The following is a 25,148-nucleotide window of genomic DNA, read 5'->3' on the forward strand; positions in this document are numbered from 1 at the left end:
GTAAAGATGCCATTGCAATAATCCAACCTACTGAAAATGAATGCATGAATAAGTTTTTCCATGTCTTGTTTACACAGAAACCCCTTAATTCTAGCAATGTTTTTCAGGTGGTAAGAATAAAAAAAAAAGATCAGCATCAGTGATAAAAGTGATCAGATATCACACATCATAAAATAATGTAAAAAAACATAAGCATCAGAAAAAGATCAGCATCCGTGGTAAAAGTGATCAGATATCACACATCGTAAAATAAAACACAAGCATCAGAAAACATCAGCATCGGAGAAACAGAAAAACAGAAAAAATTAAGATTGATATTATCGATATAATAATAGAATAGAATTGAATAGAACAAGCTTTATTGGCCAAGTTTGAACAAGCCAGACAGGGAATTTGACTCCGGTTGTTTTGCTAACTGAACAGTAGATAGACTAATTACTTAATTACTTAATTTTTTTTTTTTAAATGTATTTATTAGATTTTCGTTTGCAGTTTCTAACAAGACAAACATCAGTCACTGTTACAGACAACAAAGCAAACTTTTTCTCCACGTTCTCCCTCCCATCCCCTTGTCCCCTAGAAAGAATAAAAAAATAAATAAATAAAAAAAATAAAATGAGTTAAAATAATAAAAAAAAATAAATAAATAAAAATAAAAAATAATAGTAATAGTAGTAGTAACGAATAGTTTTGAGATGATGATATAAAATTTCTAATTTGAAGGTATTTAAAGAAATTCGTTTTTGGGATGTTATATTTGGTTGATATTTCTGGAAAGGACATAAATACACCATCTTTCCTATACACAAATTACTTAATTAATTTATATACAATTTAAAAAAAAAAAAAGTGAAAGGTATAGCAGTATGGGGTAGTCATGGTTATTGAAAGGTGCATTGTTACAGCATATGATTGTGGTTATTATTATTATTATTATTGTTACACAGTGATTGATTACTCTGAGTGTTGAGAGTTCAGCACAGGGAATAATGGAGCAGAATGTGAGTGCGCCTTGGTCCAGGTATTACGGTTCAGAGCGAGAAACAACATGGCGGCCTCCGTAAAGAGCATTAGTGTTACATAGTAAGACTTGTAATTCCCTACAATCTTGGTTTTAGCTGCAATTTGGAAAGTAAACAAAATACCTCACTTGTCTTCTTCCAAAGACATCGTAAGTATATCGATACTTAGAAAAAAAAGATTATTATTTGCAGTGGATGTACAAATATTATAGTTAGTTGTTATTTGAACAAGCTTATATGGTATATCTACCAATAACTAATTTGATCTTGTTTCATTGCTCAAATATGTGGTTGTTATAAGCTCAAATGTATGTAAATTGCTGCTGGTTTTAAAATATTTTCCAGATTTCATATATAAATGATGAACATAATTCTAATTTACAGGTGTAAATCTTACTACTGTACTTGGTGCACTAAAGGGGCCCTGATTCTTTAGCATGGAATGGAATGTGTAAACAAAATATGAATGTTATCAGTTTATTTAAATGCAATAAAATATATTTTTCATATGATGAAACTTACATAACCATGACAGCCATGAAAGATGTACTCCTGAGCAATAATATCGCTTAATTCCTCCCAAAAGTCAGGGTCACACGGCTGTTGTGTTCAAACTCTTAATTGCCTGATTATTACTTTGGCAGGTTTATGTCTCACATGCTGACAAAGAAGCTTCCACCTGTGCAGAGCCTGCTGGTTTTCAGACGTGTCAGTCAGCTTGCCAGGCAGCAGTACGATGTGGTTGTGGTGGGTGGAGGTCACGCAGGGACCGAAGCCGCTGCTGCAGCAGCCAGAGTGGGAGCAGAAACACTGCTGGTCACACAGAAAATACAGACAATCGGTAAGAAAAAAGGGTTGTTCTTTTCTCTCTTTTCAATAGCAAATGAAACTCGAACAAGCAAGGAAAAAAAGTTCCTTCTGTTTATCTTGACAGGCAGTACTGGAGATGAGGGGGGATGAGGGGGGATGGCATCCCCCCCTGAAATAAAAACGGTCAAAATCATCCCCCCTGTAAAACTGCCATCCCTGCTTTCTATCCCTTGTGTCATTTCATCAATGAATGTGGTTTTACTGCTATTTCAACATTTAGAGTCATCACCAGAAAAATAACACCAGAAAAATTACTTATTTGACAATTTTCATCTGTTTCAAGTAAATTTTCTCTTGAAATAAGTAGAAAAATCTGCCAGTGGGACAAGATTTATCTTCTCATTACAAGCAAAAAAATCTTGTTCCACTGGCAGATTTTTCTACTTATTTTAAATGAAAATCTACTTGAAACAGGTGAAAATTGTTGTTTTTTCCAGTGATGAGTCTTGTTTTAAGTGTAATGGGATTTCTTTACTAAAATGAGACATTTTAACTAGAAATAAGACAAATATTCTTGTTAAGATTGTGAGTTTTTGCAGTGATCCATGTTACTTATCCTGTGAAGGACAGAGGCATATTGATAAGTTCAGAAAACTGTTTTTTATTGTTGTGTTTTGATGTATTTGATGTAAGCCCAGTGGATATTTAAAGCTTACAGAAGGCTGCATTTAACTGCTGCTATGTCATTCCTGCAGTATTTCTGCAGGTGTTCTGGTCAGTGCTATTATTTGTAATATATTATATTATTTGTAATCAGCACAAATTATCTGTCCCCATATGATAAAATCCACCATCCCCCCTGATTCTTTTTTTTTTTACAACTGGAGTACTGTTGACAGGTAATATTGGAATGCAAGATTAGATATAGAGATTTTTCTACCAAATTATACTGACATAATTTGACTAATGTGTGTCCTTTCTTGAATAAAATCAGGCGCCCTGTCTTGTAACCCATCTTTGGGAGGAGTAGGAAAGGGTCAGCTTGTGAGGGAGATTGATGCTCTAGATGGGCTGTGTGGTCGAGCTGGAGACTGGGCGGGGATTCATTTCTCCATCCTGAATCGTAGAAAAGGGCCCGCCGTGTGGGGGCCCAGAGCCCAGCTGGACCGCCAGCGCTACCGGGAATTCATTCAGGTACCATACACAGATTCATATTTGTCTTTGAATGAATTAAAGTCAGTGTTTGACTGACTCTTGGTCTGCCTGCTTCTCTTTTGTTGCAGTCTGAGCTGCTGTCCACCCCTAAGCTGACGGTGATTGAGGGCTCAGTGGAGGAGCTGCTGGTGACAGAACCAAATCCGGAGGAGCCTGGACGCCACCGAGTAACTGGGATACGTTTGGGTAGGCATCAGGAAAGCACTTCCAGGTATTAAAGGGGACCTATTATGAAAAACAGGTTTTCTCTTGCTTTAACATATATAAAGTGGTCTCCCCTCAGCCTGCCAACTCAGAGAAGGAGGAAAGCAACCAAATTCTGCAGTGTCTGTACAGCTGCCCGGATGATCCATCAGTGTGATGTGACTTCTACGAGCTGTTCAGATTCTGCTCCTGTCGTGACGTCATGACAGGAGCGATGCGTGAAACCACGCCCACAACTAACTCCGATGGCCATTTTTTCGTAGCGGTGTATCGCATCATTCGCGTCATTTGGTCATCGTGTCAGGCAGCCAATCAGCACAAAGCCTCATTGACTGTGTTTACATGCATCAATAACCCTTTTAAAACCCGAATATTGGCAATAACCCGAATTTGCACGGCCATGTAAACACCAATAACACCTTTGAATAACCCGAATTTGCTCATATTCGGGTTTTTAAAAACCCGAATATGACCCCTGGGTTACTCCTTTTAAAACCCGAATTAGGACTGGGCGATTTTGGACAAAAATAAAATCCCGATTTTTTTTTTCTCTGAAAACACGATTTTCGATTTCGATTTCGATTTTTTTGGTAAAACTACAAAAGACAATGGAATAAATTGTTTCAAATATTTTATCTTTATTTTTAAAGAAAAATAGCAAACAAATTTCCCTATTGGGATTGAAGTGCAATTGAAATATACTGTAAATCCTCCTTGAGTTTAGTAAAGTGACAACCTTTACAATTTTCTTGACCAAACAAAGATGACTAGACGAGCTCCGTCTGTAATGCAGCCAGCTGCAAAAAAGGAAAATCGATTTTCCGATTTTCCTTTTTTTAACATCGTCTTGATTAATAAATCCGATTTAGATTTAAAATCGATTAATCTCACACCCCTAACCCGAATATTCGGTCATGTAAACGCCTAACGGAATATCCCGATCAAACGGAACAGGAATTTGTTTTCTGCTCATGATCTGTTCACAAGGAATCCTGCTCTTTTGAATCCAGGAAGTTCTTCTAAACACGGGGAAACGCAAGACCACGCCACACTTTTTGAGTGAGGAGGAGACTAATCACTTCATAAATGTAATGAAGGATATGAACATTTTACGCATTTGTAGACGGTAGAAAGTACGGGGATAGCGAGATTTACAAGAAGGTGAGCGAATAGTTGCGCAAAGCAGCATTTGTTTTGAATTTGGATACAGGAAGAAGAAGCGGAAATGACGGGAATTGCGTCATCACGTTCTCCGCGCGTCGCTGGTTTGATCCAGATATCCCAAATGATTAATTACCATGTAAACGGAATATTCCGAATGTTTCAGTAACCGGAATATTAGCTATAACCCGAATTTTGACTGCATGTAAACGTAGTCACTATCATAGCCTCCCGCCCACTCAGAATCCCTCATAGAGAAGGAGGTTAGAAACGGGGAAGATAAAGACATGGCTCAGAGACTGAATTCCTAATTTATTTAGCAAAAACAATCAAAAGCTTGTTTTTAAGACATTCAAGGCCTGTTTAAAATAGGTATTAGATGCCATAATAGGTCCCCTTTAAAATAAAAAGAAAGGAGGTTTGTAAACTGTTTCTTATGCTTCCAGCCAATGACAGCCACTCCGTCACCGCCCACTCTGTGGTTCTGACCACTGGTACTTTCTTGTCCGGCTCCCTCTTCATGGGTCAAACCGCGTCGCCTGGAGGTCGGATTGGAGACGCTCCTTCGTGTGCCGGGCTTTCCCAAACACTGAAGGAGCGGCTGGGGCTGAGGGTGGGCAGGATGAGGACCGGTACCCCTCCCAGGATTGTGAAGGATTCAGTGGACCTCTCCTTAGCCCAGCTTCACCTCCCTGATGGTTGTCCAACTCCTTTTAGCTTCATGAATACCCAGACGCGTTGCAAGGTAAAATGTATAGATATGTGATCAGTACTAGCAAGTCTCTTTCCCCAGATGAATGCTGTATTTTAAAACGTTGCACTCTCTAGCCAGAGGAGCAGCTGCCTTGCCACCTGACTTATACTACACCCGGTGTAGAGAGCGTGGTGAGAGAGAGTCTACATGTCAACTGTCACATCCAGCAGGACACCAAAGGCCCCAGGTACACACACACACACACGCACGCACGCACACACACACACACACACACACACACACACACACACACACACACACACACACACACACACACACACACACACACACACACACACACACACACACACACACACACACACACACACACACACACACACACACACACACACACACACACTAGGGATGGGCGGTATGGACTAAAAAATGTATCACAATAATTTCTGGAATTTATCCCGATAACAATAAAAATGACGATAAAAAAAATACCAATTCAACTCCACCTTTGTAACTATAAATCTATCACCACATTCAGTCTTTGGAGCCAAATCACTGCTCTAAAAGATACTAAATGCTACTAAACTACACCAATTAAATTGAATTAATAAAAAACAATTAAATGATTCCACCTGTACTGCAAAACTGTAATGACTCAGATCCGCCATGTTTGTTACACAAACACGTATCAACGGGAATTTATCCTTCTTTCTTTCTTTGTTTCTTTCTTTGTTTCTTTGTTTCTTTGTTTCTTTGTTTCTTTCTTTCTTTCTTTCTTTCTTTCTTTCTTGCTCATTTCTTTCTTTGTTTCTTTGTTTCTTTGTTTCTTTGTTTCTTTCTTTCTTTCTTTCTTTCTTTCTTTCTTGCTCATTTCTTTCTTTCTTTCTTTCTTTCTTTCTTTCTTTCTTTCTTTCTTTCTTTCTTTCTTGCTCATTTCTTTCTTTCTTTCTTTCTGGCTCATTTCTTTCTTTCTTTCTTTTTTTCTGGCTCATTTCTTTCTTTCTTTCTGGCTCATTTCTTCCTTCCTTCCTTCCTTCCTTCCTTCCTTCCTTCCTCCTTCACGTACGTTGTGCGTGGATTTAACGCAGAACCATAAATCGGCTTTACACAAAAACGTCATCAACGGGAATTTATAATTTTTACCGCGAGATGACAAATTCTTACCGTGGGGAATTTTTTTGACGGTTTATCGTGAACGGTAAAATATCGCGCCCATTCCTAACACACACACACACACACACACACACACACACACACACACACACACACACACACACACACACACACACTAGGGATGGGCGGTATGGACGAAAAAATGTATCACGATAATTTCTGGCATTTATCCCGATAACGATAAAAATGACGATAAAAAAAATACCAATTCAACTCCACCTTTTTAAATATAAATCTATCACCACATTCAGTCTTTGGAGCCCCCAAAACACTGCTCTAAAAGAATACTAAATGCTACTAAACTACACCAATTAAACTGAATTGATAAAAACCAATAAAATGAGTTACACCTGTACTGCAAAACTGGAACGACTCAGATCCGCCATGTTTGGGGAATTTATCCTTTTTTATCCTTTTTTATCCTTCTTTCTTTCTTTCTTTCTTTCTTTCTTTCTTTCTTTCTTTCTTTCTTGCTCATATCTTTCTTGCTCATTTCTTTCTTTCTTTCCGGCCCATTTCTTTCTTTCTTTCCTTCTTTCTTTCTTTCTTTCTTTCTTTCTTTCTTTCTGGCTCATATCTTTCTTTCTTTCTGGCTCATTTCTTTCTTTGTTCCTGGCTCATTCCTTCCTTCCTTCCTTCCTTCCTTCCTTCCTTCCTTCCTTCCTTCCTTCCTTCCTTCCTTCCTTCCTTCCTTCCTTCCTTCTTTTCTCCCTTCCTTCCTTCCTTCCTTCCTTCCTTCCTTCCTTCCTTCCTTCCTTCCTTCCTTCCGTACGTTGTGCGTCGATTTTACTGCGAGATGACAAATTCTTACCGTGGGGAATTTTTCTGGACGGTATATCGTGAACGGTAAAATATCGCCCATTCCTCACACACACACACACACACACACACACACACACACACACACACACACACACACACACACACACACACGTACCATTTTAGTGCTATAAGTGCTCAGTGTTTTGAGGAGAACTCAGGACTCGTCTCTCACAGGTACTGTCCTTCCATTGAGTCAAAAGTGCTGCGATTTCCAGGCCGGAGTCATCAGATCTGGCTGGAGCCTGAGGGGGTGACCTCCGACCTTCTGTACCCGCAGGGTCTGTCCATGACCATGCCCCCCGAGACGCAGCTCCGCCTCATCAGAGAAATCCCCTGCATGCACAGAGCTGAGATCCACACACCCGGTACCGCCTCGCCTAAATAAACAATGCTCAATCTAAAATCATGAGTGGTCACATGCTGCAGTTTAGTCTGTCCTTGTGGAAACTTTATTTTTTTATTTTAATTTGTAGATGTGATGGTTTAAAAAGTAATTGTGGATATTTTTGTCTCCCCGGGATTCCAGGTTACGGTGTGCAGTATGACTTTGTGTGTCCGACTCAGCTCAGCCCGGCGTTACAGGTGAAGAGCACTCAAGGTCTCTTCCTGGCCGGTCAGATTAACGGAACAACGGGCTACGAGGAGGCTGCTGCACAGGTAGCTGCTGTTTATCTCTCACTGTGTCATAAAACACCATCGGGATTGTGCTGTCATGTTACTTGTCTGGTGTGTAGTGTTGGAGAGATGGTGACAGAAATCTAACACAAGAGATAAGATAAGATAAGATGAATCTTTATTGTCTCCCGTAGGAGAAATTTTGTCTTGGACACGAGAGGCACAGGCGACAATCACACTCCAATAAACATAGAAACACAGCCCCGAAGTCTTTACCCACATATACAATCAAACCACACTACAGTTAACACACATCAATTCCCACTCCCAGTTCCCAGAAAACCCATTACACACTAACCCTGAGTAGAAGAAAAACTTATTGCACAGACCCCGACTGAACTTATTGCTCAGATGTCCACATTATTGCACAAATGACCTACACAAGAGAAACCTACAAGAGAACCTACACATTATTGCACAGAGCCCGACTGAACCTATTACACAAATGTCCACATTATTGCACAAGTGACCTACACAAGAGAAACCTACACATTATTGCACATTTCTTTCCTCACGTCACTCCCAATTACACACACACACACACACACACACACACACACACACACACACACACACACACACACACACACACACACACACTAGGAATGGGTGATATTTTACAGTTCACGATAAACCGTCAAAAAAATTCTCCACGGTAAGAATTTGTCATCTCGAGGTAAAAACGATAAATTCCCGTTGATGACCGGAAGGAAGGAAGAAATGAGCTAGAAAGAAAGAAAGAAAGAAAGAAAGAAAGAAAGAAAGAAAGAAAGAAAGAAAGAAAGAAAGAAAGAAAGAAAGAAAGAAAGAAAGAAAGAAAGAAAGAAAGAAAGAAAGAAAGGATAAATTGATGACGTTTTTGTGTAACAAACATGGCGGATCTGAGAGCGAGATAGATTTATAGTTACAAAGGTGGAGTTGAATTGGTATTTTTTTATCGTCATTTTTATCATTATCGGGATAAATGCCAGAAATTATCGTGATACATTTTTTAGTCCATACCGCCCATCCCTAACACACACACACACACACACACACACACACACACACACACACACACACACACACACACACACACACACACACACACACACACACACACACACACGCGCGCACACACAGTTCATCTCCTACTGTTCAGTAGTTTGATTGATAGTGGGACAAATGGAAATGTATACCTGTTCAATTTACACATAGGTTTCCTGAATCTTCTGCCTGAAGGCTTTAACACACACTCCTTATGCAGGATGTGGTTTGGTTTGGTTTGAAGAGAAAGATTAAATGACTGAAACCCTGAGAGAAAACTCCTTTTGTGTCAACGCAGGGCTTGTGGGCCGGGGTGAATGCTGCCCGCTGGGCACTAGCTCTGCCTCCGGTGGCGTTATCTCGGACAGAGAGCTACATCGGAGTTCTCATAGATGATCTGGTGAGTCGAGGCGTCACTGAGCCTTATCGCATGTTCACCAGCCGGGCAGAGTTTCGAACCTCTCTACGGCCGGACAACGCTGACCTCCGCCTCACTCTGAAAGGTAAACGGCCTGAGACTATTTAAAGCAGCCCAAAATGTTGTTTTTTCTCCCTTTCATGTTAAACTATCAGTTTCATATGAGGGGATATCTGATTACCTTTTGGAAGTGTCTAGTTTTAGTGGTGTCTTCATCCCTGCTTTTCTCGAAAAACAGTAAAAGGTTTTTTTGGACTTCTGTCGCGGTCTCTTGCAGCAACTGCATGCCAATTTCCATGTCTTGTCAACAGTAAAGAAACTAACTCACAGCGCTGGATAGGAATGGGCGATATTTTACCGTTCACGATATACCGCCAAAAAATTCCTCACAATAAGAATTTGTCATCTCGCGGTAAAAACGATAAATTCCCGTTGATGACGTTTTTGTGTGAAGCTGATTTATGGTTCTGCGTTAAATCTACGCACAATGTACGTGAAGGAAGGAAGGAAGGAAGGAAGGAAGGAAGGAAGGAAGGAAGGAAGGAAGGAAGGAAATGAGCAAGAAAGAAAGAAAGAAGGAAATGAGCAAGAAGGAAGGGAGCAAGAAAGAAAGAAAGAAGGAAATGAGCAAGAAAGAAAGAAAGAAGGAAATGAGCAAGAAGGAAAGAAAGAAGGAAATGAGCAAGAAGGAAAGAAAGAAGGAAATGAGCAAGAAGGAAATGAGCAAGAAAGAAAGAAGGAAATGAGAAAGAAAGAAAGAAGGAAATGAGAAAGAAAGAAAGAAAGAAAGAAAGAAGGAAATGAGCAAGAAAGAAAAGGAAATGAGCAAGAAGGAAAAGAGCAAGAAAGAAAGAAAGAAAGAAAGAAAGAAAGAAAGAAAGAAAGAAAGAAAGAAAGAAAGAAAGAAAGAAAGAAAGAAAGAAAGAAAGAAAGAAAGAAAGAAAGAAAGAAGGATAAATTCCTGTTGATGACGTGTTTGTGTAACAAACATGGCGGATCTGAGAGCGAGGAGTCATTACAGTTTTTTTATTAATTCAATTTAATCGGTGTAGTTTAGTATCATTCAGTATTCTTTTAGAGCAGTGTTTTGGGGGCTCCAAAGACTGAATGTGGTGATAGATTTATAGTTACAAAGGTGGAGTTGAATTGGTATTTTTTTTATCGTCATTTTTATCGTTATCGGGATAAATGCCAGAAATTTTCGTGATACATTTTTTAGTCCATACCGCCCATCCCTAGCGCTGGACATCAATACAAGAGATTGAACAAGCGGAAACCTTGGCTAGCGTTGTAAAAGCATCACAACCTCCATGGTTGTAGGGGGACCCTCAGAGTTGAAACTTGCAAAAGTTAATTTGTGCCTTTTTAATATCATTGGATAGTAATAATAAAATAGTTTTTTGTTTTGTTTTTCTAAACAAGAAAAAAAATAGATTCTCACTTTTTCAATCTTCTTTACTATGATTGTTTTTTTAATTTCATGGTAAACAGTATGAACCCAGGATATTTAATAATCAGTTTTCTCACCTTCATCTAATATATCAGAATATATCGATTTCTGCACTGTAGCCCAGAAAGTAATTCTAAAAAAAGTTTGTTACAATACAGCTTTTGTCACTTTGTTATTTTACTGCTCCTTCTCACAATCCTCTCTCATTCTTCCTGCAAACAGGGCTTAATGTGCCTTCATGTATCAACATTTCATAAAAAAATTCTCCACATAGTTTTCTGTTTTTCAAGCCTACAGGAAGGTTGGTCCTGGACCTGCAGCAGTCTTATTCTTCAGACATGTCTTTTTAATGTTTGCAGCATGTAGAATGTGGTTATGCATTGTCTTGTTGAAAAATGTAAGCACATCCCTGGAAAAAATGCCCTGAAGGCAGTATATGAAGATCTGAAACCTTGATGTGGTTTTCTGGGTTAATACATAGTGGCGTTTGAATCACCTTTGCCCGTATTACAGATCTAACAGTACACCATGACAAAGCATGGTCTGTGGAGTTGGTGTTGATAACAATTTGGATGGTGTTTTCGTCTTAGATTTTGGGAACAGTGTCAATTTCTTTCCCAAAAAAATGTATCCATAATCACTAATTAGTCTGACCGCAATACACATTTCCACCTAAATGGTCCAGATGCCTCTGAGCAGAGACGTAGATGCTGCTAATGGACACTTTTCACATTGGGTTTTTTTCTTTCCTTCTTTCTTTTGAAAAAAAAAAAACATTTCTTTTGCCGAAAAGGTGTAGGCTGAAGCCGTAGCTTATAGTGTCTACCCTTTTTTCTTGGGATCAGCAAAAATATGAGACATTAGCTTTTACTCGGTGGAAACAAACAATACATAAAGAAGAAAAAAATAAGTAAGACAAAATATAAAATTGACGTTTCACATCCTAGTATTTTTTTGATAGTATACTTTATAATTATAGTGTTTTATATTTATTTACAGTATTTTCTTTAAACAATTTCTTAAACTTGAGGATAGAGCGACACATTTTTAGGTTGTTATTACAACTATTCCAAATTTCTCTAGCCTTAACTGATGTACATCTCTTTTTAATATTAGTTTTTGCTGTCGTCATCTCAAACATGAGTTTCCCCCTCAGGTCATAGCGGGTTTCTTTTATCTGGAACAGTCCTGAATGTAGTTTGGAAGCAGTTTCTGCTGGGCTTTAAAGGCAAATAAAACAGTTTTCTGCTCTACTATATCATGGAATTTTAGGGTATTATATTTAATAAAAAGATTATTTGTTGGTTTATAATAGTCAGATCTATTAATTATCCTTAAAGCTCTTTTCTGTAATAGAAAAATAGGGTTTGTATTTGTTTTATAGGTGTTACCCCATATCTCCACACAATAAGTCATGTATGGAACAATGAGTGAGTTATACATTAAAAACTGTGCTCTTTGACAGAAAAAATAATTTGTTTTATTTACTATTGCTAGGGTTTTAGACATTCTTGATTTTACAGTTTTTTTGCAAAGTTTGAAATGTCCTTCATAAATGTAACATTTCATTTTTGTGCTTGACAAAAATTATGCCAAACAATTCTTTGCTCATGTTTTCATATCAGTTATTGATGAATAATGCTGTTTTTGCAGGATCAGAGGTGACCGTTACTTTCTTATCTGCAGTGTGGAAAGGGAAATGTAAAACTTTGGCACATTTGTTGACTAACTCAAGATCTTTTGCCCATCTTTTCTCTGTAGAGACTCAGCTTTTTGTGGATACTGCTTTCGTACCCATTCATGATAACCATGTTCATATCACCAGTTTAGATTTGTTTTTCTTACCTCATTAGAAAACCTTGATTGATCTCTCTCCCATTTTTTTTAATGTTTTGCAGGCCTTAAGTTCAGCAATGTATACAGATTAACAAGTTAATAAACCCCAATACAAAATATCTTGGGATTATACTTACCGCAATGAAATAAAAGTCCAATTCAATTCTGAAATCTTTTTTTTCCACACCATGCCAATTTCTTTCCCTCTAATTTTGGTTTGTATTTTCCATTTTCCTCCCCTTCTATAAAACTTTTCTTTGTCCTCATGTCAGGGTTTGAGATTGGTTGTGTGTCGGCCGTGCGTTACCAGGAGACTTTAAGAGTGAAGAACAGTCTACAAGATGCAATCACAGCCCTCCAAGCTCTCACTCTGTCCACAGCCAACTGCAAGAAAAAGTTTCCTGACCTCCCCGTGAGTGAGACCAAGAGCAGCAGCATGACGTAAGTAGTGTTTACTTTATTTGAAATTGTCTTAGTTTTTATTTCAGAAGAGAATAAATCAATCTCTGGTTGAAATGTTTTCTTTTCTTTCCTGGCTTGTTTTTCAGTGGGATGGAACTTTTGCAATACAAGGATATGTCCTTTGAAATGTTGGCGTCTGCCTTCCCAGAGCATCTTTCATCTTACATGGACTTTTCTCAAAGACTTAAGATAGAGGGTAAAAACTTACTTTTGGTATTTTACATCTAAAAAAAGACACTGCAATAATTCCTGCATGATTCACTCCATCATTAGAAATTAAACAAATAGCCAATTTATTCCATTGCGTTGCCTCAACACATTTAATTATCGGGGCTTATTAAGCTCCTGTAAATATTCATTAATTCCTGGTAAACACATTTCTTATGTGTGTCATGCAGCTGTGTACAAGCCTCACTGTGAGATCAACAAGAAAGAGATCGAGAGAATTCAAAAGGAGGAGAACATGTTTCTGCCTCCGGACCTGGACTATTTCTCTCTGCCGGTGTCGCTGTCTCACGAAGTCAGAGAGATCCTGGACAGAGTTCGACCGAGCACGGTGAGTCTGCACACTCCTTACCCATGAGGATTAACTTATCAAGATCCTTTTTTGTTTTCAATGTGAAATTTTTACAAGAAAATGGTAATATCTTGTTTATGTGAAGCAAACTTGTCTGTCTTCTTTATCCCCCAGCTGGGTGCTGCCACTCGTTTGGAAGGTATTACTCCTGCTGCAATCGTCAGTCTCTACAATTATGTGCAGTTTGCAGAAAAAAGGGAGAGACTAATCCACAGAAAACATCAAAACCAAAAGGAGGAAAGAAAACGACAGCTGAGTGCAAGAAACGCGTCTTTATAATTGCCTTATGACCGTGTAAACATAGAAACATTCCTGTAAAATGGTCAATCCAATAAATTATGGTATTTTAGAATGATACAAACCAATGTCTCCTTTTACATATTGTAAAATGTTTTATTTTGTAAAAAAGGCTCAAGAAAAATAAAACATTTATCTCACTTTTTTTTTCCACTTTGCCTCAAATGAAAATCCCTTACAAATTCGCCTCTGTATCAAATTACCTATTAAGGAATTCTAATCCTGTTAGCAACATGACTATTAACAGCATTAACGTCCATGTGACCTCAGAGCTGCTGCTGCTGCTGCTGCTTGCAGCAAAGTGGCCGTCCAGCTCAGCGGAGCCTCTAGTGAAGAAGTCAAATGGAAACTTCCAGTGTGGCTGAGGCGAACCCCTGGGAGCTTCTGGGTAAACTGTGGTTTCAGTGAACGCAGCTGTTGTTGTCAGGGCGAGAGGAGACGGCAGAGGACACTGTGGGAATAGACGAGAGTATTTACTATGGATAAAATTGAGTAAAAAGCTGAGCAGTGTCTGCAGACTGAGCATGTGTGTTTAAGTACTTCACCTTGATAATCTGACAGTGGAAGAGGTATTTAGCTCCCAGGATGTACTTCTGGGGAAGGTCAATGAAACCCTGGCGAGCCCACAGCACTTGGATAGAGAGGGAGTGTGGGACGGTGCAGCCTGAGTCACATGTCTCCTGGCAGAAGGAACAAAAACGAGCACATACAAGGTTCACCAGGTACAGATTATCTTTTCTTTTTATATATATCTTTTTATTTCACAATAATTTTCACAATTCACATTTTCACATTCAAGATTTCTATTCTACCCACATTCCTACCCTCTCCATAATTACCCCAGGGAAAAAAAACAAACAAAACAAAAAAAAACAAAAAAAGAAAAAACATACATTAAGGGAGAACAAAATTAAATAAATATTAAAAAAATAAATAAAAAAATTTAAAAAATGTATAATGGCAGCAACAGCGATATCAAACTATATATATATCCATACATACATACAAACATACATATATATAAGGCACAAGTTCGAAAATAGAGATACTCATTGGTCCCCTTTGGAAAAATTCAATTTTGAAAATAATGGAAACCAAAATTCTTTAAAAAAAAACCCTGGTTGTATTTTTCCAAAGTTAATTTTTCCAATGGTAAAAAAACTGAAATTTGATCCAAAAAAAAACTTGAAAGTTGGAGGGGAATCATCTTTCCAAAGTAAAAGTATGCATTTCTTAGCGAAGTATGTGATCATAATTAATATTCTGCTTTTTTTCCGGTCTAACTGAAGATCCAGTGTGTCATTTAATAAATACAAAGGTACAGATTATCTGATCCTTTAACATGGTTTACTAAAATTTCAATTTCTCACATACAAAGTTGTCTTTTTTTCCCCACTGGGCCACTAACAGCTGAAGGGGATATTTTTGTCCTGTTTTACATGCAGAAGAATAACTCAAGTATGTTAATGTTCTTGGTGAATACTTTGGATTCCTATTTGGGCTTTACCTGCGGGTTGATGGGACATTCCTGCGCGATGACTCTCGTCCAGTCTGGCTGGCTGCCTGAGTTCATGGCAATTACATCAGGGGCAGCAGGTCCTCTCAAGATGGCATAAATCTGTGAGCGTAGCTGGGAACAGTTACTCCCTGGGGAGCTAGACGTCACACGAGGAGAAATAACAGAGACAAATATGTAAGATGACATATAATTTATTATAATCCTAAATACTGGGATTAATTTGACATAACTCCACCAGGACGACGGAGCCAAAACAAAATAAGGCTGGCTCACTTGAATATGCAACCAGTAAAGGTGTTGTGAGTGAAGAGGATGGGCACTCTTGTGCTGGGATCAGAGGAACACTCCCCGTCTCGTGGAAGTCCAAGTAACGTAACCCAATTCACTGTCAAGGAACCCGCATTCATCACTGACAAAGCTTGCAGATAAATAAAAATATACACTCTAAAGGAGAAATTCATAGATTTTATTATATTAGGCAGAGGTGTCAAGTAAGAAAGTACAAATACTTCGTTACCTTACTTAAGTAGAAATTTTGGTTATCTATACTTCACTGGAGTAATTATTTTTCAGACGACTTTTTACTTTTACTCCTTACATTTTCATGTAATTATCTGTACTTTTTACTCCTTACATTTTAAAAACAGCCTCGTTACTCTATTTCATTTCGGCCTTTAAAAAAAAACTATCCAGTTAAATTGCTCCATCCGTATAGAGTGAATTTGGTTGTGGTTGTTTCAGATGTTCTTGTCCAGTTTTGTTCTTACATCTGTTCCCTCAGATTCCTGCAACTAAACTTGGATGTACATTCCAATAAAGGTTAGGATAAATGATGACATGCCTCTGAAGTTTGACTTTTTGCACCATTACAATACTTATAGGCAACTAGTCATCATATCTCCTGCTCTCTGAAACACATGTTAATGCTCAATAGTACACATATATGGTTCTTTAATATATTTGCATTATACTAAGATGCATTTATTTTCAATGGCTTTTGTCCTTAATGGCTTTTTTCCCCCTTACATTACTTTTACTTTTATACTTTAAGTAGTTTTGAAACCAGTACTTTTATACTTTTACTTGAGTAAAAAACTTGAGTTGATACTTCAACTTCTACAGGAGTATTTTTAAACTCTAGTATATATACACTTCTACCTGAGTAATGAATGTGAATACTTTTGACACCTCTGATATTAGGATACAGGTTGAACTTCCTCATCAAAACGGCCGACGACAGGAGATCCCACTTTGAGTCCAGCAGCAGTTATTAGTCTTCCTGGACTAGTGCTGGGTGTGGCCAGCTGCACGAGATAGATACACAACATTACAATGACTTTTTAGTTTGTTTTTCCAATTGATTTTCTTCAGTGTTTCAGACAGAATCTGTGGTTTTAAGATTGTACCTGGAAATACACGGAGTGTGTCTGCAGCAACAGTTGATCAATGCCCACATCATCCAAGACTACATTGATTGTTGCATATGCGAGTTCCCCCCTGCTCGTGTAACCGATAACAAACTCCACCTGAAGAAAAGTTATTTAAATTATTAAAAAAAGACTTTATCATGCACTACAGTACATGTAGATGAAGGCACTTGTGTTGTTACTTACCTTTGTGACTACGTTTACACAGGAGTTGTTTTGACTGGCAGGTGCAGGCCAGTCAGCCCGGGGAATCACCGGGATCTGAAAACACAGTAAGTAGAGCAGTGAACTTTAACACAGAATGCATATTCTTGATTAAATTTATGTGAGTGTTGAACTTCTACGTCTTTTGGTAATGAAAATAACAAGCATAACTTTGATGACCATGACCAGTGCTTTGGGAGAACTTCTATTATAAAATGAAATGGATAGAAATGAATCTAGTCTTTCAATTGAGCTGAATGGGGATGTGTGTGTTTGTCCAAATACCATATAGACAGTGCTCGAGTTGTAAAAAAAAAATCAGGGGGGATGGTGGATTTTATCATATGGGGACAGATAATTTGTGCTGATTACAAATAATATAATATATTACAAATAATAGCACTGACCAAAACACTTGCAGAAATACTGCAGGAATGACATAGCAACAGTTAAATGCAGCCTTCTGTAAGCTTTAAATATCCACTGGGCTTACATCAAATACATCAAAACACTACAATAAAAAACAGTTTTCTGAACTTATCAATATGCCTCTGTAAGTAAGTAAAATGGATCACTGCAAAAACTCAAAATCTTAACAAGAATATGTGTCTTATTTCTAGTTAAAATGTCTCATTTTGTAAAAAAAAAATCTCATTACACTTAAAACAAGACTCATCACTGGAAAAAACAACAATTTTCACCTGTTTCAAGTAGATTTTCACTTAAAATAAGTACAAAAATCTGCCAGTGGAACAAGATTTTTTTTGCTTGTAATGAGAAGATAAATCTTGTCCCACTGGCAGATTTTTCTACTTATTTCAAGTGAAAATTTACTTGAAACAGGTGAAAATTGTCAAATAAGTTATTTTTCTGGTGTTATTTTTCTGGTGATGACTCTAAATGTTGAAATAGCAGTAAAACCACATTCATTGATGAAATGACATAAGGGATGGAAATGGGGGATGGCAGTTTTACAGGGGGGATGATTTGGACCGTTTTTATTTCAGGGGGGATGCCATCCCCCCTCATCCCCCCTCAACTCCAGTACTGCATATCGGCTACTGCTTTGTGAAGCATTTACATAAACTGACTTACCAGAAGATCTGATTCTGGTTTGACCTTTTCAGATATTGGTATCTATTACAAAAAGAGAAAAAAGGTAAATGTTGAGCTATTTACATTAAGATAATTACCAGTATTTATGTACTTAAAGCATACAATTGAATGGACTTGCTCACCTTGATCAGACTCAGATCAGAGAAGTACGAGCGGGCATTAAGTTTTGGATCTGTGGTGCATGACAGAGGAGTCACCATGCGAGAACATGATGAAGAAGTGGACCTCAAAAACTCTACAAACAAAAGAACATGGGATAAAGATAAATTAGAAGAGGCCTTGAATGCAAGAGTGATAGATGTCAGGACAATCCCAAGCAACAGAAACATGAAGAAGAAGGAACACGAAAAAGCTGGAAATACGCCAAAGGTTGGAAGAAATAGAAAAGATGGGAAAGGTAAAGGTAAAAATGGATGCCAGTGGTAGCTGAGGCTCCAGCAGATCCTGGGAGCAACATCAGAGACCTCAATCCAAGAGCACAGTCCTAGAAACAGCAGAAATACAACCTCACAGGCCTCTGGTGGAGTCCCTGAGCTTGAAAAGTGCAACCATCCACAGAGGACTGTCAAAGGCCAAGTGATGTCATTTTAATAGCTTTCAATAGCAACAAAATAACATTTAAATTAAAAAAATAAAACAAATTCACTTTTCAAACATGAGTTGTAACAACCAGCAGCTATCAAATCCTCTAAATAGCTGCATATGAGTCTAGTCTGCCTATTAATTTGATATCCACAAAGAAGAACAACAATATACAGGACTGTCTCAGAAAAAATTAGAATATTGTGATAAAGTTCTTTATTTTCTGTAATGCAATTAAAAAAACAAAAATGTCATACATTCTGGATTCATTACAAATCAACTGAAATATTGCAAGCCTTTTATTATTGTAATATTGCTGATTATGGTTTACAGTTTAAGATTAAGATTCCCAGAATATTCTAATTTTTTGAGATAGGATATTTGAGTTTTCTTAAGCTGTAAACCGTGATCAGCAATATTAAAATAATAAAAGGCTTGCAATATTTCAGTTGATTTGTAATGAATCCAGAATGTATGACATTTTTGTTTTTGTAATTGCATTACAGAAAATCACAATATTCTAATTTTCTGAGACAGTCCTGTAAGAATAAAGTGTTTTCAGGAGGTAACTGCTCCATCAGTTTGTAAATTAACTAATACATGGCAGTTAGCATAAGCAGCAGAAGGAGAGCCTATGTTTAGAGAAGAAAAGGTGCAGTGTTTGACGACAAAAACACCTCTCCAATTGTCACATGTACAGTAGGAGCGGATCAGTTCTTGCTTTGGGGTTTCTCTACACCTGGTGGCACAGTTAACATTTTACTGGAAAGATGAAGACCAGATTCAGCTGAAAAACAGTGAATTCTGAAAGATCAGATGATGAAACAACAGCTTCTAAAAAGCTCAAAATGCATGATAGACAAAATAATGAGACTTCGCTGAAGGTTTTACCTTGAATCTAACAGTCTCCCCCTAAATCCTACCAAAACATCTGCTTCAGGCCTTTTAGCTTTTGGGGCATTTTGAAATTGTAAAAGACAAACAGATAAAAGAGATGATGTTTGAAACATAAAAGAAATGTGTCGGCTTTAACTAACTGTGTGTTTTGTTTTAATCAGGTGATCGTTTAGTTTTTTAGCTACTCAATAAACTTTTAACTTCAAAAGCAAAAACCTTTACATGTATTTTTATGGTCTTCTGGTAAAATATAATTGTAGGTACTTTTATACCTGTCTCTGTTTCATTCAGAAGGAAAAAAAAGAGCAGATTTGTTGCTTTGGTATGCTGAGGCATTAAGCATTTAAACCTTTATTTATCCTTTTTTCATTTAAATGTGTAACCTCACTTGCAGGGTTGCGGTTGATGCAGGATGAAGACGCAGCCCCCGGAGAAGGTTGATGCAGGAAACCACCCACAGATGAGTTGGAGAAATATGTCAGGATGAGATCATCAACCTACAAAAGTATGTTTAGATAATGAAAAACTTTTTCTCTGCTTTAATACTTTAAATTTTTTTGACACTCAAGATAAAACTTGTGGGCCAAAACCTTTAAGAATTGTAAACGTCCTTACCCTGTAAAATTCTCTGCTGTGTCTGGTATATGTGTTTTTTGGTGGTGAGAAGTGGTAAGAGTCCCCTATAACTGGATGCCGGTTTAATGCTGGGAGAGACAGGACTGTTTCGTCTACGGGGAAGATGGAAAATACACATGTATTTTATTTGGATATACACTTGGAAATTTGATGTAAAAAATAATTTCCAAAATATATGCCATGGAAAAATTGACTTTTTGTTTGAGAATTAGAGGAGGGGATTTTGCTCAAAAGTGGCAAAAATGGTCTACATTTAAGGTCAAATCCCAGGCATGCCCTTAAAGAAGGGAAAGAAAAGAATGTCAAAATATTACATCTCCCCCAGGTAGTTATGTTATGATTGTTACTATCATTTTTTATTTTTTTTATTATAATTTTTTTTCCTTCTCTTTCCTTTCTGTGTAACTTGAAAAAGACAAAATAAAAAGTATTAAAAAAAAATAATAATAATTTCCAGCTTAATCATCCTATACAGGACTGTCTCAGACAATTAGAATATTGTGATAAAGTTATTTATTTTCTGTAATGCAATTAAAAAAAACAAAAATGTCATACATTCTGGATTCATTACAAATCAACTGAAATATTGAAAGCCTTTTATTGTTTTAATATTGCTGATTATGGTTTACAGTTTAAGATTAAGATTCCCAGAATATTCAAATTTTTTGAGATAGGATATTTGAGTTTTCTTAAGCTGTAAACCATGATCAGCAATATTAAAATAATAAGAGGCTTGCAATATTTCAGTTGATTTGTAATGAATCCAGAATGTATGACATTTTTGCATTACAGAAAATGAAGGACTTTATCACAATATTCTAATTTTCTGAGACAGTCCTGTATTTACAGTATAATTATTCTCTGCTTTACACTTTGTCTACTTACCCTCAGCTCGCACACAAAACAAGGAGTCCGTCACAGTGACCAGAGATGAATTCACATCGGTTTTGAAAATAAGCCATTTCTCAATGCATACTCCTGGTCTGTAAAATAAAAACACTGAAGTTTATTTAATTTTAAATGTGAAAGACGTTATTTTTATGTACTGTAAAGTGAGAGATGAAGAAGGCATACATGACTTTTTGTGGACAACCAGTGAAGACGGTGCTCAAGTTGGCAACATCACAATCGGCTGTGTCACAACAGCAGTCAATGTCACAAAACCCAGGGGTCAGATCACAGAGACAACCTGAAGACCAACAGAAACACTCTTGTTAGTAAAGCCAAGATTTAGTTTCATGTACTCTAAAAATAGAGTACCGGTACATACAGTTAATTAAAAATGTACACTCTTTTTTTGACCTGTAGTATAATAATTATATTATGCATCAATAAAATTGTAAAAAAATAAAATACAAAAAATAGAAAGGACCTAAAATTAATCACAATAATTCGCTGAATAAATGAAAAACAATCACTAACTTAATGTATAAAACTGAAACAAAGATGTTCACAACCACAAAATACTACAATTTCACACAGAATGTTTTCAATCTATAGTCGTTGAAATGCTTGCTGTAATTTATGACCTTATACTTTAACTGCTAAGTTGACTATTCAAACTTTAAGCAAAGATATAATTACAGATTCCCCTCACAAAACCAAAGTGATACGCTTCGTGACTACAAAGACACGTAAAATATCTCAGAGATAGAAAAATGGCAACAAAGTCATTTAAATGGCCAACTCTATCAACCATAAAAAGATCCTCCTCCTCAGTCAATAAATGAATGGAAATAATATATGTTGCAAAGGGACAAGATGACCCAGATGAACCAGGCAAACAAAATACTTGGTCAAACAAGGGTCCTGTTTAAATCTCTGTGCTCAAAACATGCCAAATGTGTGAGATTGTCATTTGTAATAAATGCACCAAGATTTTTATTTTAGGCACCGTGACTTACAGCCCTACAGCCTTTTACGTCTAGAGTTTTACAGAACGTCCTTGCTTTCACCACCCAGTTATACTCCTTAAATGGAAACACTCTGACCCTGCGTCTCATAGTAGGTGGGTGGAAGAAGTTTTACTGGTCATTGAAAAGCTTAGATTTTCCCTCAATGGCTCCTCACATTCATATGAAAGGACCTGGAGACCTCTGCTAAGTCATATTGAGTCTTTGACATTTCTCTGTTGATGTGCTGACTGAGCCCCCATCCCCTCATCTATTTTATTTTATTAATGAATTCCTCCATTTTTTTCTTATTATTATTCTTTATTATGTATTTTTTTTCTTTTCCCTCTCCTTCCTTCTCCCTTCCTCTTTTCTCCCTTCCTTCCTTCTTTAATCCTTTCCTTCCTTCATTCTTTTTCCCTCCCTTCCTTCTTTCCTCCCTTCCTTCCTTCCTTCCTTCTTTTTTCCCTTCCTTCCTTCTTTCCTTCCTTCCTTTTTTCCCCCTTCCTTCCTTCTTTCCTCCCTTCCTTCTTTTCTCCCTTTCTTCCTTCTTTTTTTTCTTCCTTCCTTCTTTCCTCCCTTCTTCCCTTCCTCCTTCCTTGACCCGAAGACAGCACAAAGGTTAAATAAAATATTACTGTTTAATCAAATACTTACCTGCTGTACTCTACTGCCCTTAGTTTTCAGCAACTTGTGCTTTTTATTATTGTACCCTATTTTCTCATAATTATTTACTGTTTAATTGTGTCTTGTCGCTTTTAATTAATGTCGATGTAAAGCACTTTGAACTACCTTGTCAAAGCGCTGTCAAAGTAAAACAGAAACGGCTGAGAGTAAATGTGTATGTGAAGAGTGATGGTTACTTGTTGGTGACCAGACCGTCCAGGTCTGCTGGGTGGTGGATTCCTCGGGAGGAGACGGCGTCGCCGTTGCTATGGTAACGTTGTCTCCGGCGGTCCCGCCCGGAGCCGGAGCCGGGGTGGGTGAGGTGAAGGACTCCTCGCCGGGGGAGCTGGAGTTGGACGTGGACGTGTCCCCAGGCTGAGCAGCTGCCTGCAGTAAGTGTCCAAACACCACGGTACAGAGCAAACACACGTGGAAGGAGAGCATCTCGGTCCGGGGACGAGTTTCTAACTGACTAGATCAATACCGTCGCAGTTACAGGTCAAGTTAAGCATCTCTCCGGTTGTGGTCATTCTTAGATAACTGTCTAAGATTTGATTTGAGTTTTAATAACTCAATCTTAAAAAAAAAAGCTTTTAGCTACATGCTAAATGCGTATTTAATAGACTCCAAGCGAGGTTGTGGTTGCCAAGGAAGTTGTCATGGAGACTTCCGTTAAAGATACTGGTACCGTAAAGCCCGTAAAAGACGAGAATAATAATAATAATCTCTCTCTCTCTCTCTCTCTCTCTCTCTCTCTCTCTCAATTCAATTCAAATTGAATTTATTGGCATGAATTGATTGATTGATTGAAGAATTTATTAGAAGAATTGCATAGGATCAGGTACAGTTTCATGACAGTAGAGATTCGCTGATACAAAGTCAACTAAAAGGCTAGATCCAAGATAGCATTACACTTGTTTACATTGGAGACCTTTTTAAACTCATATAACATTGAATGACAAACAGGTAAGAAGCAGTACTTTGTAGGGAAGATTGTAAAAAAAAAAGAAAAGGGGGGAATTACTGTTATTTTGCACCGAGAGAGACTAAAAAGGTGATGAGACAAATAGAATAAGCTAGGTAATACAAAACAAAATTAGAAAACAAAACAAAAAAACAAAAAACAAGAATGGTAACCATTGTTGCCGAAAGCTACATATACATACAATAAATCACGACACAATCAACACACGAAACACCAATACAACTACAGTAGAACAAATACCCAACACCAAATACCTAACACGTGCATACAATATATGTATATATATATATATATATATATATATATATATATATATATATATATATATATATATATATATATATATATATATATATATATACAGAACTATTTTACATTAATAGGCACTGGCAGGGAGACTGTACAGGACTGTCTCAGAAAATTAGAATATTGTGATAAAGTTCTTTATTTTCTGTAATGCAATTAAAAAACAAAAATGTCATACATTCTGGATTCATTACAAATCAACTGAAATATTGCAAGCCTTTTATTAATTTTAATATAGCTGATTATGGCTTACAGTTCAAGATTAAGATTCCCAGAATATTCTATTTTTTTCTTAAACCATGATTAGCAATATTAAAATAATAAAAGGCTTGCAATATTTCAGTTGATTTGTAATGAATCCAGAATGTATGACGTTTTGGTTTTGTAATTGCATTACAGAAAATCACAATATTCAAATTTTCTGAGACAGTCCTGTATAAGGATAAGGAGACTGTGTTGTCTGGTTGTGTTTCTCTCCATCTATGACAGGGGCTGATGTATTTAGCTGCTTCTAAAGCACTTTCCTTTTTTTCTCCAATTAAATGTTGGATGTTGTCCTGATCTGTGAGGGAATCAAAATCCTGGACTTGTTGTTTAATTTTAGGAAAGAACTTAGATCTAATGTCTTTGTATTCTCTCTCTCTCTCTCTCTCTCTCTCTCTCTCTCTCTCTCTCTCTCTCTCTCTCTCTCTCTCTCTCTCTCTCTCTCTCTCTCTCTCTCTCTCTCTCTCTCTCTCTCTCTCTCTCTCTCTCTCTCTCTCTCGTCAAAATGAAAACAGAGAGAAAGTACCTGCACAGTTTATAGTTATTATGCTAAATTTTTTTTGGTGAATAACTTTTGGAAAAAAAGAGCTCCTGTTCATTAAAAAAGTGGTATATTTGGCATGAGATTTTCTTACTTATTTTATATTATTTTTCTGTGTAGAACCATCTTTTACTTGTACAATGCTTCTTGCAAATCAAAAACACTATTCAAACATGAAAGAAGTTACACACTTGATTTCCCCTGGAAACAAATATTTAATACTGCAATATAAATTATATAAATAGTTTTAAAT

The 25,148-nt window shown here is 37.1% G+C and overlaps 2 protein-coding genes across 2 annotated transcripts; one reads left to right on the forward strand and one right to left on the reverse strand.

Moving 5' to 3' along the window:
• Positions 1 to 1,034: 1,034 nt before the first annotated feature.
• mto1 (mitochondrial tRNA translation optimization 1) lies at positions 1,035 to 14,013 on the forward strand. Its single transcript, XM_061708608.1, has 13 exons — positions 1,035 to 1,171; positions 1,667 to 1,863; positions 2,827 to 3,026; positions 3,116 to 3,233; positions 4,859 to 5,157; positions 5,241 to 5,353; positions 7,294 to 7,484; positions 7,646 to 7,776; positions 9,119 to 9,323; positions 12,797 to 12,965; positions 13,073 to 13,182; positions 13,385 to 13,542; positions 13,678 to 14,013. Exons 2-13 carry the CDS (start codon positions 1,671 to 1,673, stop codon positions 13,840 to 13,842), a joined length of 2,052 nt encoding a protein of 683 aa, XP_061564592.1. The 5' UTR covers positions 1,035 to 1,171; positions 1,667 to 1,670; the 3' UTR covers positions 13,843 to 14,013.
• LOC133419799 (tectonic-3-like) lies at positions 13,834 to 23,243 on the reverse strand. The gene is made up of 14 exons (XM_061709219.1): positions 22,997 to 23,243; positions 21,316 to 21,430; positions 21,127 to 21,224; positions 20,221 to 20,333; positions 19,994 to 20,102; positions 18,249 to 18,361; positions 18,106 to 18,147; positions 16,993 to 17,067; positions 16,786 to 16,905; positions 16,583 to 16,683; positions 15,653 to 15,754; positions 15,368 to 15,515; positions 14,406 to 14,540; positions 13,834 to 14,311 (listed from the first exon to the last, which is right to left on the reverse strand). The coding sequence occupies exons 1-14, from the start codon at positions 23,241 to 23,243 to the stop codon at positions 14,060 to 14,062; spliced, it is 1,770 nt and encodes a 589-aa protein (XP_061565203.1). The 3' UTR covers positions 13,834 to 14,059.
• Between the last annotated feature and the right edge of the window lie 1,905 nt (positions 23,244 to 25,148).

The sequence above is a fragment of the Cololabis saira genome, chromosome 19 (assembly GCF_033807715.1).
Source record: "Cololabis saira isolate AMF1-May2022 chromosome 19, fColSai1.1, whole genome shotgun sequence".
Classification (NCBI taxonomy): Eukaryota; Metazoa; Chordata; class Actinopteri; order Beloniformes; family Belonidae; genus Cololabis; species Cololabis saira.